Genomic DNA, 15,666 nt, shown 5'->3' with positions numbered 1-15,666 from the left:
TTTCATCCCTTTTTACATTTCCCACCTAACCATTCTGCATCAGTGACTAGGTAGCTAACGAGCTTCCAGGCCTCTCACAAATAGGCTGAAGATTGCCTTGCCCTTCTTTCTGACAGTGAGCTACTGCTTGCTTTCCAAACATCTCAACTCAGATCAGAAGCTTGTGTTAGAAATCAGCATAAACCTGTGGCTCACCATTCTATTCCTTGGTATCTGAAACAACTCCTCACCCTCTGCCAATGGTGTACTATAATCTGCCACTCAGATGTGTGCAGATATTGCCTGGCTTGAGTCAGCCCATTTTCAGGATTCTAAATTCTCACTATGGAGAAGCAGTAGTGCTTACACCTCAATGGTGCAATGCAAATGTGCCACAGCAACCCCTGAAGTAAAAATATTCCATTTTTAATAAAATGTTCAAACGAGAATGTGACCCTCTATCAAATCTCTAGGAAGTTAAATTTTCAAAGAAGAAGTCATAGAGGGAGTAAATTTTATTCAAAGTACTCTCCCATTTATAAATACCTTCCTAAAAATTACTTTTGACCTTTTTTGCTCCCTAACATTCCTCTCAGGAAGGTATAATGACTTTGGAACAACCTGAGTGTCTATGTGGAGCTGCCCAATCCCTGGAAAGCAGCTGGGCATTCTGCAATCAAGCTGTAACATTTCTGTGTCTCAGGCCATGTTTGATGCCCACTGTACACAGTGGAGATGTTCTTGACATCTACAGGTTCTGGTGAAGGTTTAATTATCAAAGATAATTTTTATGAAGATCATGAAAGAGGAGTACTTACAATAAAAAGTATACCTCAGACATCCCTTCCCATTTAACTGGTCAGGCTACACATATACCTGAATTCCTGAATGTATCTTGCGTACGACAAGGAATGAAAGTTTAAAAAAGATTCTCGGGAATAGAAAGAGTTAAGATGGTTTGTAATGCAATAAATACAACGTAGAAAACTCCCTAAATTCTTTGGCAGAGTGGGTGCATTCTAAACGTAAGCTGAAAAATATTTACAAGGATCAACAAAAAAAAAATCAATGAACACATATGGGTCAGCGTTTATATCACATTTCTTTACAGTGTACTGGTCTATGGTCAGTCAGACTCACAAATCTGTCCCTCTTATTGTGAAACTCCAGAGTGGGTTGTACAATTTTTTTTGTTCTATCTACACATTGAGAATTGCTCCACCTACCTCTACCAGCTTCCCAATATTAGCAATGTGAGGCGATGATTCACTCACGTTCTCATCTTTCTCCATCTGTGAAAAACACAAATTCAGTACATGAGTTCGATTGAAGGGGAAAATCTTCTACAGGTGAGGCTGTAGCTCACAATTGTACTCAAAACAGTGAATGAGCTAAGAAAGAAAACTATTCTCAGCCTTACTGCATCTGCAGATGATCTCAGCTTGCAGAGTTTTACAGCCAAGGCCCATATGCAGTTCCTCAGTCACTCCTCCAAAACAAATGGTTTTCAGCACCAGTCTACAGCCAAAGTAACTGCTGCATCATTTCTTTGGCCATCTGTTTGTACATTATAGATGTAACTTGGTGGCAGACAGTTGGGAAAAAAGTTCATGAAACTGGACGCCTTTGGGCTCTGCAGGCTGACGCACAATGGGGGTATTGATCAGGTCATGGGATTCTTCAAAAGACCCAATTCTGCAGCTGCAAGCAACTCAATAGCTGATGTCCAAACATTTTCCATGATTCATACAATTACTAACAAAAAAAACCAACAAAGAGATACAAATGTATTAACATGGCTCATTATGCTGCATTAGATGGGTGGTCTGCTGAGAACAATGCCTACACATTCAGGCTAACAATCTTCATATTGTAACAATGCACAACAGAAAGAGATTCCTTTATTATGGCAGTATCAGAATATAAAATACTTCCCATCCCAAACATTTTAAAAACTGTGATGAATCTATGCAAATACACACATCTAACACACATTGAGTAATAAATCTATGAGGATAACAATCTTTTTTCTGGGCAGATACCAGTCTAATTAAAGCACTCCACTAATGTACCAACTTTCACAGCACCCCACTGCTGAACTATAGTACAGATAAAGGGAGAAACAATGTGAAAGGAAGCCTGAGTAATGATAGAGATCTAACAGAGGAACTGTGCAATGCAGCATATATAGATACAGTTTATGAAATACCAAATTACAATTAAAGCATATTGTTAGAGTTGGTAAACAACAACTTGTATTTATATAGTGCCTTTAACGTGGTAAAATATCCCAAGGCTTCATGCAGCTAAGGTCCTGGCTTTAATTCCTGTTTTGTGCTGAGCCAGCCAGGGTTCCTGCTTCTTATTGCTGCCAGAATCCTAGCAACTGTACACTACGTAGGAATCAGCACCTTCAGGAACATAGGAACAGCAGCAGGCCATTCAGACCCTTCAGTGTTGTGTCTGATTCTGGGCACCGTACTCTAGGAAGGATGTGAAGCCCTTAGAGGGTGCAAAAAAGATTTACTAGAATGGTTCCAGGGATGAGGGACCTCAGTTACAGAGATAGACTGGAAAAGCTGGGATTGTTCTCCTTAGAGCAGAGAAGGTTGAGAGGAGATTTGATAGAGGTATTCAAAATCATGAAGGGTCTAGACAAAATAAATAAAGGAAAACCGTTCCCACTGGCGGAAGGGTCGCGAACCAGAGGATACAGGTTTAAGATGATTGGCAAAAGAACCAAAGACGACATGAGGAAAAACTTTTTTACGCAGCCAGTGGTTAGGACCTGGAATGCATTGCCTGAAAGGGTGGTGGAAGCAGGGTCAATTGTGGTTTTCAAAAAGGAATTAGATAGGTACCTGAAGGAGAAAAATTTGCAGGGCTACGGGGAAAGAGCAGGGGAGTGGGACTAGCTGGATTGCTCCTGCAGAGAGCAGACAGGCTCAATGGGCCGAATGGCCTCCTTTTGTGCCATAACCATTTTATTATTCATTCTATGAACCTCCTCTGCCATTCAATTAGATCATAGCTGATCTGCACCTCAACACCATTTACCTGCACCCCCACCGCTTTGCTCCATATCCCGTTACCCTTACCTATCAAAAATCTATCAATCTCAGTCTTGAAATTTCAACTGACTCAGCGTCTACAGCCTTTTAAGGGAGTGTCCTCCAGATTAACACTAGCCTTTGTGATAACATGCTTCCTGATTTCACTCCTAAATAGCCTAGCTCTAACTTTAAGGTTATGCCCCCTTGTTCTGGATTCTCCCACCAGGGGAAACAGTTGCTCTGTATCTACACTTTCAAATCCCTTTATCATTTAAAACACCTTGATTGGATTCAAGGGAATACAAGTCAAGTTTATGCTAGATGTCCATATAATTTCACCCTTTAAGCCTGGTGTCATACTGGTGAATCTGTGCTGTACCCCCCTCAAAAGGACAATATATCCTGAGGTTCAGTGCCCAAAACTGAATATAGTATTACAGGTAGGGTTGACTAAGGGTCTGTACAACTTCTGCATCTCAACAAGCTTGAGATAAAGGCCAACATTCCATTAGCCTTTGATTACTTTCTGTACCTATGAACTAGCTTTTAGTGATGTGTGCGCATGGACATCCAAATCTCTCACCATTCAGAAAATATTCTGATTTGTCTTTCACAGATCCAAAGTGGATGACCTCACACTTCCCAACATTGAACTCCATCTGCCATGGTTTTGCCAACTCTCAAGACTTATGTCCCTTAGTAACTTCTTGCTCCCATCTACACAACTTACTTAGGAGAAGACACAAAGATTCGTTAAAAAAACAGCAAAAAGTGGATATAAAAACCCAATGTTAACTAAAAAGCTTAATAGACCATGCTACAGAACTGGAGAATCCATTATAAATGTTTTCTGCTTTAGGTCGTGCATTAATTTTTTTTATACAGTGGCCACATCCTGAATCAATCCTTCACTTCTATGACCAGTGGAGGTAGCATTGAGAGCTGAACGATAATGGTAAGAAAGAATGAAAGAACCAAGGAAAGAACTTGCATTTATGTAGTGCCTTTCAATCCTCAGGATGTCCCAAAGTGCTTCACACCCAATTAAGTACTTTTTGAAGTTCCCTATTATGTCGGGAAACATGACAGTCAACTTGTGCACAGCAAGGTTCCACAAACAGCAATGAAATAAATTATCAAATAATCTGTTTTGATGGTGTTGGTTGAGGGATAAATATTGGCCAAGACACCAGGAGAACGCCCCATCTCATTTTTGAATAGTGTCATTGAATCTTTCACGTATATCCAAAAGGGCAGATGAGACTTCTGTTTACCATCTCATCAGACAATGCAGTACTCACTCAGAAATTCACCAAAGTTGTCAGCCTAGGTCATGTGCTCTAATCTCTGGAGTGGAGCTTGAACCCACAACCTTTTGACTCAGAGGCGAGTGCACGACCACTGAGCCACAGCTGACAAGAGGAGAATAATAAAGAAGCAGGCTGGGTAAGAGCTTCATCAGACTCTAACTTCTTCCAAGAATATGGAAACCATACCCACGATAAGTAATTTAAAACTCTTCTTAATTTGTTCGATCTCCACATATAAATAGCAACATACCAAAAGTAGTACAGAAACTGGAGTGGACTCTGAATACTTACATGTCCCAGTCAGCTTGAAGTACTGCAGCATTAAAAGAACTGACTATCCAGAGCCGTCAGATCACGACCATAATGCTTTGTGAAACCATTTGGGTAGCTACCTTGCAGATAACTTTGAGAGGCGTTCTTTACATAATTGCTAAGAAGTGATCTCTGCAGAAGCAGAATTGGCTAAGCAACTGGCTAAGCCAGCACTATCAAAATCCAGGGCAACAACTGGCAGCTTCTTAAACTGTCATGCCATATCTGGCCCGTCAGTCGATCCCCTCAGTACAAGATACTAAAGGCTTAAAGTGATGCTCAGTGGCAGAAGATTCAAGAGCTGAATATTCGTCAACCGTTAGGAAGTAATGAGAATGATTCATTTTCTTTAGCTTGGATCTTGCAAAGTATCCTTGCAGTTAAAGGGACCAGACAGAAGGCACATAGGAACTCCTTTTCTACAACATTAACAAAGGCTGCTGCAGCATAATCTCAATAATCTCATTCTAGAAAGTTGCTACAAATTCCATCATAAGTAGTGCACATTTCCTAAAGGAAATGTCTGTCCCAGGTGATTTTCCCTTCTGGGACAGCCAATTCCTAGATGCATGCAGAAATTGAATGCATGAGGAAGAATTAAACAATGAAATCATGAACTAGGCAAATAATTAATAAAATATTAATTTGTATAATGAGATTGCAACCCAGGTCATTATCAACTGCCAAAATGGGATTTGAAACTATTAGTCATTTCCCCTTGTTCCAGCCTGTTCACTGTCAAACAGAAATTAACTACCACTGATTTCAGTCCAAAACTGGATAGAACACAAAACTTTATCCAAACTGGAAAATCACGCCCGATTGTTTATATAACTCTGGAGATTCTTAATCCATCACGGACATAAATCTGAATGGTTTAAACATAGCATGCAAAGCCTTCATTTGTAGTCTTCTGCAACACACCCATTAAATCTATTCACTTCATCTACTTTATTAGATAAATAGACATTTCTGATGCGACTGGTGCAGATGTCACAGTTTTTCGGATTAGACAAGTTCAGGCAAAGTTTTCAGATTCAGAGGAAAACAAAGACTGCTCTGAATAACTGCTATAAAGCCATTCATCACCTACTTTTGCATGTAGATAAAACTACAGTTACAACAATTTCTAATTCATACTCGTCACTTGGCTGTCTGTATAAGCTAAACAGCGTTCTCCTCCACATCATTTGTGATAAGTGTGAAAAGCAGGGACCCAAAGCAGATTGCTAATCAGTGCCCAGGCCAAAACTTTTTCCATTCATTACCTGCTTCCCATTACTAAGCCAGTTTTCAATGTAACTAGGTAATCTGCTATTAAATCCATGATTTTTAATCTTGTTCACAAACCCCACCTGTGGAACTTTATCAAGTACTTTCTTAAAATTCAAATAAATTATATCCAATGGATTGGACAGCCCTTATTTACCAATTTAACTACACCTCACTGAACTCCAGTAGACTTGTGAAGCATGACCTATTGTTTCTAAACCTATGCTCCTTACTCCTTGTGCCAAAAGGAAATTTGTTATGTATGCTTTCCAGCAGACACTGTGTCTGCCAGATTGGGCTGGAGTGTTGTTCTCTGAATGGCTCAACAATTTTTCTGATGCTTCATCATGTCATCTACCACTCCACCAAAGAGGCCTTTCCCAAGAAAGGGTAACTCCATCAGTCTCTCTGGGATGAAACCTGATAACCTTAAATCAGACATATTGGTGGAGGATAATAAGCTGAGTCTCAGTGCTATCCCATTACTTCATTACACGAGTACCTTTCATAGCTTCTATAGTTATACTGAAAGACAATCTTAACACATCTTACATGTCCATTACATATTATCTTGTGCAGTGAATTGAAAGCAGAAGTTAAGGTGGCTAACTGGGGAACAAGTTAAAGTTGGTCCTTACACAGTTGACAGCAAGCAGCACAAAAACATCCATTTTCACTAAACAGTGTTTTCATTGGCAAGATCCACAGCTCGGCTGTAATTATGATTCTTGGCTTTATTCTTTGAGAAATGTAAGTGTTTATGCTTCAGTTCTATCAAATATTTACACCACACAGGGTTTCACTGACATTTTAAAAACTTTACAATTTAACTCTTCAGGATTCAGAAGTGTTTAATGTAGTTTTCTGCTTTACAATATGTAGATGTTATTTTCCAGATGTTAAACAGAAAATATGGACATTTTTACATCTTTTAAAATGAAATTATTGAACAATAAAATCCCATTTTCCAATATAATAGACGGTAACTACCTTTCTATTCTTCTCTCTCAAATTCCAGTTACAATTCATTATAAACTATCAAAAATAAACTCTTTACTGTTCATGTAAACCATTTACCCATACTGGGTCTGCAGCATCTATTTTTTTCTAAAACACAGCCAGCCACTCAACAAATCAGGCTTTTACTGCAAACTTTAAATAACCTTTCAAATCACTGAGCTGCACTTTTCTTTCCCAATGTCCCCCAATAAGGTGGTGCTAATTCCCTTCTAATCTGCTCTACAACACCTCTGCACACTTTTGGTGCTTGATCCTATCTTCATGCAGTACCTACTCCCGTTTCCGCTACTTTCATTTATCTTCATTGATGTCACACAACATTTAATATCTAACATTACTGACAAATTGAAGAAGCTAAAGAAGCAGTTCCATGCTACTTGGACTATGTGGGTGATGGCTCCTAGCAGCCACTTTGCAGTCTAACCTACTCCGCACCTTGCAATTGCTTAAATTAAATCTGGACAGCGCACATTCAGCCTTTCGGGAAGAATCTGAAAAAATGTTCAAAGCTTTGTGTTTTAATTTCCAGACTTCAAAAAAAACCTTCCAATCAAATAGTTCTGCTGAAGCCCCACACACATTCAGATTTTTCAAATACTGGCATGGATGCATTTGCATTCCCAAAACTCAAGGTATAGGAGACTACGGTAAAAGCATGTGGAAATTTTTTTAATTACAAATTACACAGATTATAAATAGTTGTTTGAAATTTGAACACACTTCAAAAGTGACATTTAATTGCAAAAATGTTTGTGACAAAAGAAAAAACAATTTAAAAGGGAGTGCAGGAACAGAGACACCTGGGGGTTCACAAACACACATCTTTGAAGGAAGAAGGGCAATTTGATATGACTGTTTAAAAAAAAAATCACATGGGATCCTGGGCTTTATAAATAGAGGCATAGTGCCCAAAAAATAAGGTGGTTATGCTAATCTTTTATAAATCACTGGTTAGGCCTCAGCTGGAGTAGTGTCCAATTCTGGGCACCATACTTTAGGAAGGTCAAAGCCTTGGAGGGTGCAGAGGAGATTTACTAGAACAGTACCAGAGATGAAGGAGAGACTAAAGAAGCTGGGATTGTTCGCCCTAGGGCAGAGAAGATTAAGGGGAGATTTAATAGAGGTGTTCAAAACTATGAAGGGTTTTGATAGAGTAGATAGCAAGAAACTGTTTCCGCTGGCAGGTGGGTTGGTAAGATAACTGGCAAAAGAACCGGGGGGGGGGGGGGGGGGGCGGGGAGGGGAGATGAGGAGAATTTTTTTGACACAGCAAGTTATGATCAGGAATGCATTGCCTGAAAGAGTGGTGGAAGCAGTTTCAATGGTAACTTTCAAAAGGAAAGTAGATATATACTTGAAAAGGAAAAAATCTGCAGGGGAGTGGGACTCATTGGATAGCTCTTACAAAGAGCCGGCACAGGCACAATGGGCCGAATGGCTGTACTGGGATAAATGGCAAAGGATTCAAGTTTCTGTGCTGTGTGATTCTAACTGCATGTTAGGTTTACCCTGAAAAGCATCGGTTTGTTCTGATCTCAAAGCACTTCTGAATGTAAACTGAAATGCGGATGAGAACATAATGTATATACAACCATCGACATTTTTCTTTTCGTCCTGTCCTTTGCCATCAGGTGGTCACTGGAAGGTACACAAGAGCAGCCTGGGGTGATGCCTGGCAATCCTATCTCTTCAGAGAAAAGATCTGTTTCTCCTCTACACTAATCACAGTGAAAATCAGGACATTGTGGGAAAATCACAGGCCTCGACCCATTTGCACTACTCCACAGCAGAGTGAAGAAACATCAACGTAATACTTGGACATGCTGCTTTGCATCACCTACCTCTACGTACAATTCACTGCCTTTCTCAAGTCAGCTACAAAGGAGCCACATTGTGAAAATAGCTGATTGCATGTATATGGAAAGTCAATACAAGCGACTATTTACTGTTATGGACAATCATTCAACTTCAGTAACTACCAGCAGCAAGCTATCTTTCTACAAAGCTCATTCACTCAGTTTGAAGTTTCAAAGAACCATATACTTGGCTCTCTGATTCCCTAGGATTACAAACCCTTATATGTTGCCTACTTACAAACTTGAATCCTTTGCCATTATCCTAGTACATGCTAAAAGATGAAGAGCATTGTGCAGTTTGCCAATATAAATGCACAATCACCAATTATTTCAAGACTACAGTGAGACCAGCTATTCATGCAGTTAAAAATATGACTGTACAATTGAAAAAAAACTTAAAGGTGTTGGAAATTGTCAAAGCAAATTTCAGATGTATTTTATACATTACCGATAGGCATGTTTTTCAACCCAATTCTTAATTTAATATGCATGCTACATTATACATATTATTAGCTGTACACTTGGACCGAAGTAGTTCAACAGAAAATCTTCTCAGATCTCATTGAAAATGTCGTTGTGTAACTTCAAATCAACGAGGTGGAGTCCGACCAAAATTACTGAATATAGTGATCACTGATTTAGTCTGCCTGTACAAGTATATGTTTATCTACATCAGTCTGCCTGTACAAGTATATGTTAATACCACAGACTGCAATATTCAGCTCAGAAGATCCAACTTTGGCACAACTGTTTCCATTCCATTTATGGGCATAACAGAACGTGCTCAATCTTTAAGCCAACAGATGTTATTCCTTCAGCCACTCCCCAGAGATATATTAGGTGCCAAACATTTCTCCCAACAAGCACACTGCCAATGGTAAACTAGAGACCTAAACAAATCATTTAAACAGTCCCTGCAGTCACAGCCAAATCAACAGAACATATAATTTGCATTTTATGTAAAAAGAAATCCCCCCCTCCCCCTTCAACTCTCACCTACTTGAGCTATTCTTCAGCAAAGCAGCACAGGTACAGGAATGTTCTGCATTGCTAATTTTCTGTCAGGTAATACAGAACAGCTAGAGGCAATAGCTCATGTATATCTTATTTCAGTTGACCAAACCCACTTAATAAAAGGTTATAGTGTAACTATTTTCTGTGGAGAAAGGAGGAGAAACTTCAAGATTGACAACCTTTTCTGTTTAGAACGATAAAAGCATTAATCCAGAGAGGCAGAAGCATGCTACAATACCTGTCTGGTCAGACTGCCACCAAGGTTCATTGTGCCAGAGCCAGCTTTGTTTGTTTGTAGCCAAAGCATAACTGTGGAGGTCAGCTTGTAGTGAGCAGTACGTCCACTCGATTTCTCCTAGAAATGGAGTTAAATAAGAACTATCCATCACAAATTCAAACAGGTATTTTCTATATATACACTGCATTTATTTTTTTTTTTTGATTTGTTCGAGCATGGAATGCTTTGCTACAGGGAGTAATTGAGACAGAGACAATTGTATCTTTTAAGAGAAGAATGGATGAAGGAAGAGAGAGAGAGTTGTACATCCAAGTTTGCAAATGATATTAAGTTAGGAGGCACAGTAAATTGTGCAGATGGGAGCAGGAAGTTACAAACGGACTAGAGAAACTAAGTGAGAGGGTAAAACTGTGGCAAATGGAGTTCAATGTGGGAAGTGTGAGGCCATCCACTTTGGATCCAAGAAAGACAAATCAGAGTATTTTCTTAATAGTGAGAAACTAGGAACTGTGGCGGATCAAGGGGATTTGAGTGTCCATGTACACAGATCACTGATGGACGGATACAAAAAGTAGTGAAAAAAGACTAATGGAATGTTGGCCTTTATCTCAAGGGTGTTGGAATACAAAGGGGAGAAAGTTATACTTCGTATATTCTGTATAGAGCCTTTTCAGACCCCATCTGGAATACACGTTTAGTTTTGGGCATCAAACCGCAGGAAGGATATATTGGCCTTGGAAGGGGTACAGCGCAGTTTCACTAGAATGATACCAGGGCTTAAAGGGTTAAATTATGAGGATGGATATGGATTGCATAAATCTGGTTTGTATTCCCTTGAGTGTAGAAGGTTGAGGGGTGATCTAATTGAATTATTTAAAACAACAAAAGGATTCGATATTGTAGATAGAGAAAAACTATTTCCTCTGGTGGGGAAAACCCAGAACAAGGGGGCAAAATCTTAAAATTAGAGCTAAGCCATTTAGGAGTGAAATCAGGAAGCACTTTTTCATACAAAGGGTAGTGGAAATCTGGATGGCTGTGGATGCTGGGTCAATTTAAACTTTCAAGACTGAGATTGACAGATTTTTGTTAGGTAAGGGTATCAAGGGATATGGATCAAAGGTGGTTAAATGGAGTTGAGATACAGATCACCCATGATCTGACTGAATAACGGAACAGGCTGAAAGTCCTAGTCCTGTTCCTATTTAACTTGGACAATTTCACAGGAGTCTTGTGTTAGCACACCATATCCTTTAGAGGTTTTGTTTCTCTACGGTTCTAAAGGTTATGGTCTGTACACTTTGTGCAGATTTTAAAGCAAAGCTGTGAAGTAGACAAAAAGTAGTGACTATGCAGCTTGGATACGTTTAAAGGGCCTAGGTAGTGTTGGGAAACCATATTAATACCACGTACAAGAGGCTGCGATGGTATGCCAAGATGACAAATTGATAGCTTGGTGATGATACTTATTCAGGTAAATATTAGATTTTTTGTGCATATTCCTAGTTAGCAAAATGGACCACTTTGCAGTATCTTACATGGCAAAGAAGCCAATCTGCTATATCTTTCACAAAGTTTTTGAACAGTTTCAAACAACATTTTAACTTTGCCATAGCTTCGGAAGAGTGATGCTCAGGCAGAGATCTGCAACCATCACTCTGCATGCTACACTGTCCATGTGCTTCCAGTCTCCTGTTGGGGGGGCAATAGAAAGGGGTATTTGTTTTCAGGTCTGTGGTCAGGACACGAGAAGCACTTTGTATTATAATGCGCGATGGCAGCAGTACTGCAAGCCTGCTGTTGGTGGGACACTTTTGATGTGAATACACATCGTGGCACAGAAGTTAGATTTAGATGACAGCTAGCAGTCTACACAATTTTTAAACTCTGTACCTTGAATTACACAGCATGCCTTGAGTTATATTCGAATACTTTGTAAATGTAACCAGTTGTAACCAGCATCTACCAGTTTCCCTTGAGGGTGTACCTGAACTTCCACCACATGTATGGAGTCCCAGCAGCCTTTGATCTTTTTTGATCCATCACCAGCTTTCTTGATGAGTATCACACCGGCAAAACCGTGGTCTAAATCCCAGAGGTAGACAGAAGAGACTCCTCCTTCAAAATATCTGCCAGTCACAGGGAAATTTAAAAGTTATACATGAAGATCAGGGCTGCCTTCAGAACACAGGTTTTTTTTAAAATTTTAGACATTGAATATTCTAAGCCTCAGCTTTATCAGTCAATTGCATAAACATAAGGCTCCCATGTTCAATTTTCTGAACTGTATAATTCAGTACATTCCCCACAACGTAGTGACAGTCATTTCCATAGAGAAATCTTTTCATGAATTTTTATACTGAGCGTTTTCACTGGCAGTTTTAAGAATTCAATACCATTTCTGAAATGAAACAAGAAAATGCTGACAATACACAACTAGTAATTCAGCATCTGAAAAAGGACAAGATCATGTTTCAAATGGAACCCTTCTATTTTTGAAATATTCTGTTATGATCGCCAATAAACAGTCTGAAATCAAAGTGCCTCCGAGAATTAATTTTTCAAAATCGATTTTAAAACAATGCAGAATGTGACAAAAATAACTTTTGTCAATGATTAGTTATTTATTGAATTGCTTTATCAATTGGATTGTGCCTCTAACTAAGAGATGGCCTTTGGTCTTGGATTGGGACATGTCTCTCAGATCATTCTAAGTGTTTGGAACGGCTCAATGGGTCGAGCCATTCCATTCAATTACATGCATCCTGTGGGGCTGTTCACAGTCTACATTTGCCGGCTGCATTTATGTAAGCAGGTGCTGTTTTGAATCCTATGAATGTCTAACCACCAAAATGCAGTTGTGAGGAAAACCGCTTTTAATTCCCTTTGTTGTGGGATATCTACAAAGAAATTTGGAAATATATCTTGGCTGTCATGCAACCAGAAAGCAGTCAATCTGAGGCTGTCAGGGGTATGAAACTAATCAGAGGGTTGACTGCATTTCAAGGGTCAATTTTATGTTGAGAGTTAGCGTAGTAGAAGCATCTTTGTTACTTTGACATTTTGAAGAGAACACCAAAGTTTGTAATTACTGTAAATATACTATTTGTACTGCGTATTGTTCATTTACCTGTTTAATGTTACACAAATTTGTCTGTTTGTTTATATCCAGAACTGCAGTCAGATTGAGTATACATTCTTCACCTTTTGACGTATAGGAGATGATGTGGCAGCATGTGATATATTCCAGTAAGGTGGAGTACAGTGACCAGGGTTCTTGGTTTGACTCCAGGTTTCACTAATTTATCTAGATATTGCACAGACAAAAGCACGCTCTGGTTTATCGGGAATGCCAGCTCGGCTTATGAGAGTAGTCAACAGTCTGAATCCATTTTAAAAACCTGAAATTTAACATTATTAGGAATGTCCGTAGTACTAACTCAGCTTTTTGAGGTGTGTGCCATTACAGATAATTAATGTCCTCTGGACATCTGATGGGATCACTCAATTTCCACAAGGCATCTAATACAATAAATGCCAAATACAGTGCAAACACCAATACATGAGAAGCAATGGCAACTTCAGAATTGTAATTTAATGTGCATCAAAATGATTGTGGAAGTGAGTATATAAAGGTCAACAGCAGTTTATGAATAACATGGGACCAAACAGTGTCAGATCAATGTGGCACTTGAAATGGAAATGCTCAGAAATTAAACAAAGACAAAATCCACTAAATATGAAGCAGCTGTTGGTGGCAAGTGTGATACTGTTTATTAACATGAGAGTTTCTTAAAGTTTTTAAACACAAGAGGCTACAAAGGCATAGTTTCTGCCTTTGTATAGAACAAGCCATAATTAGCTAGTTTTTGAAAATTTTTTTAGGTTGACTGTATATTTTTAGATCTCATAATACAGAATAAGGCCGTGCTGAGGGGCTATTGAAAACAGGGCTTGGCTGAGAAATGTGAAAGTCTGGAACTGGTCCACTCAATCTATAATAGGTTTAAAAAAAAACTTGCATCACCAATGGGGCCCTGATAACCACAATGCATTCAAAATGCTTTGCCTCTCAAGATCATCAACTTAAGACCTTCTGTTCGACTTCGCCCCCTGGGACAATGGAATGCATCTTAGGGGTCACCGGGCAAAAGATTCATTGCAATGATCCGAGCACCATGTATCTGGGGTGAAGATGCACTATATACACATACATACAGGTGCATGGGAACACCATCATCTCCATGTATCCCACCCCCCACCTCCCCAGTAACACACCATCCTGACTTGGACAAATCTCAGTTCTTTCATTGTCGCTAGGTCAAAATGCTATAATTCCCTATCTAACAGCATCGTCCATGTGATGAAGGAGCACCTTTATCACACAGACTACAGCAGTTCCAGAAGACCCATCACCTCATTCTCAAAGGCAACTAGGGATGCGCAATAAATGCTGCCTTGCTAGCAACATCCACATCCTGAGAATAAATGAATAAGATAAATACAGGTGTGTCTCTCTCTCCCTCCTACACCCACACCAAATTATTGTACATCTGCTGGAAAATACTGGCACTTCCATCCACGCAATTATTGATCCTTAGATACGGGGGTGGTGCCGGAGGACTGGAGAATTGCAAATGTTATACCCTTTTTTGAACAAGGATGTAAGGATAAACCCAGCAACCATAGGCCAGTCAGTTTAACCTTGGTGGTGGGGAAACTTCTAGAAATGATAATCTGGGACAGAATTAACAGTCACTTGGACAAGTGTGGATTGATAGGGAAAGCCAGCACGGATTTGTTAAAGGCAAATCGTGTTTAACTAACTTGATAGAGTTTTTTGATGAGGTAACAGAGAGGGTAGATAAAGGCAAGTCGGTTGATGTGGTGTATATGGACTTTCAAAAGACATTTGATAAAAGGCCGCATAATAGGCTTGTCATCAAGATTGAAGCCCATAGAATAAAAGATGCAGTAGCAGCATGGATACAGAATTGGCTAAGTAACAGGAAGCAGAGAATTGTGGTGAATGGTTGTTTTTCGGACTGGATGGAGGTGTACAATGGTGTTCCCCAGGGGTTGGTACTAGGACCACTGCTTTTCTTGATATATATTAATGACTTGGATGTAGAGGGCACAATTTCCAAATTTGCAGATGACACAAAACTTGGAAGTGTTGTGAACAGTAAGGAGGATAGTGAAAGACTTCAAGAGGGTATGGACAGGCTGGTGGCATGGGTGGACACGCGGCAAATGAAATTTAACGCAGAAAAATGCGACGTGATACATTTCAATAAGAAGAATGAGGAGAGGCAATACAAACTAGAGGACACAATTCTAAAAGGGGTACAGGAACAGAGAGATTTGGGGATATAGGTACACAAATCGTTGAAGGTGGGCAGGACAGGTTGTGAAAGAGGTTAAGAAAGTATACGAAATCCTGGGCTTTATAAAAAGAGGCAGAGAGTACAACAGCAAGGAAGTCATGATGAACCTTTATAAAATACTGGTTTAGCCACAGCTAGGTAGTGTCCCCAGTTCTGGGCACCGCACTTTAGGAAAGATGTGATCGCCTTAGAAAGGATGTAGAAGAGATTTACTAGAATGATTCC

The 15,666-nt window shown here is 39.5% G+C and overlaps 1 protein-coding gene across 2 annotated transcripts in view; it reads right to left on the bottom strand.

Moving 5' to 3' along the window:
* The window catches only part of capzb (capping actin protein of muscle Z-line subunit beta), an 85,200-nt gene that overhangs the window by 10,076 nt on the left and 59,458 nt on the right, over positions 1-15,666 (bottom strand). For both annotated transcript variants that reach the window (XM_067970512.1, XM_067970513.1), the window contains exons 5-7: positions 12,042-12,183; positions 10,055-10,171; positions 1,206-1,271 (exon numbers count right to left, since the gene is read on the bottom strand). In XM_067970512.1, the coding sequence (XP_067826613.1) occupies positions 1,206-1,271; positions 10,055-10,171; positions 12,042-12,183 (325 nt within the window). The remainder of the gene's footprint in view (positions 1-1,205; positions 1,272-10,054; positions 10,172-12,041; positions 12,184-15,666) is intronic.

Source organism: Heptranchias perlo, chromosome 32 (assembly GCF_035084215.1).
Source record: "Heptranchias perlo isolate sHepPer1 chromosome 32, sHepPer1.hap1, whole genome shotgun sequence".
Taxonomy (NCBI): Eukaryota; Metazoa; Chordata; class Chondrichthyes; order Hexanchiformes; family Hexanchidae; genus Heptranchias; species Heptranchias perlo.
Note: the sequence above shows the minus strand (reverse complement) of the source record. Positions and strands in the feature narration are given on the sequence as shown.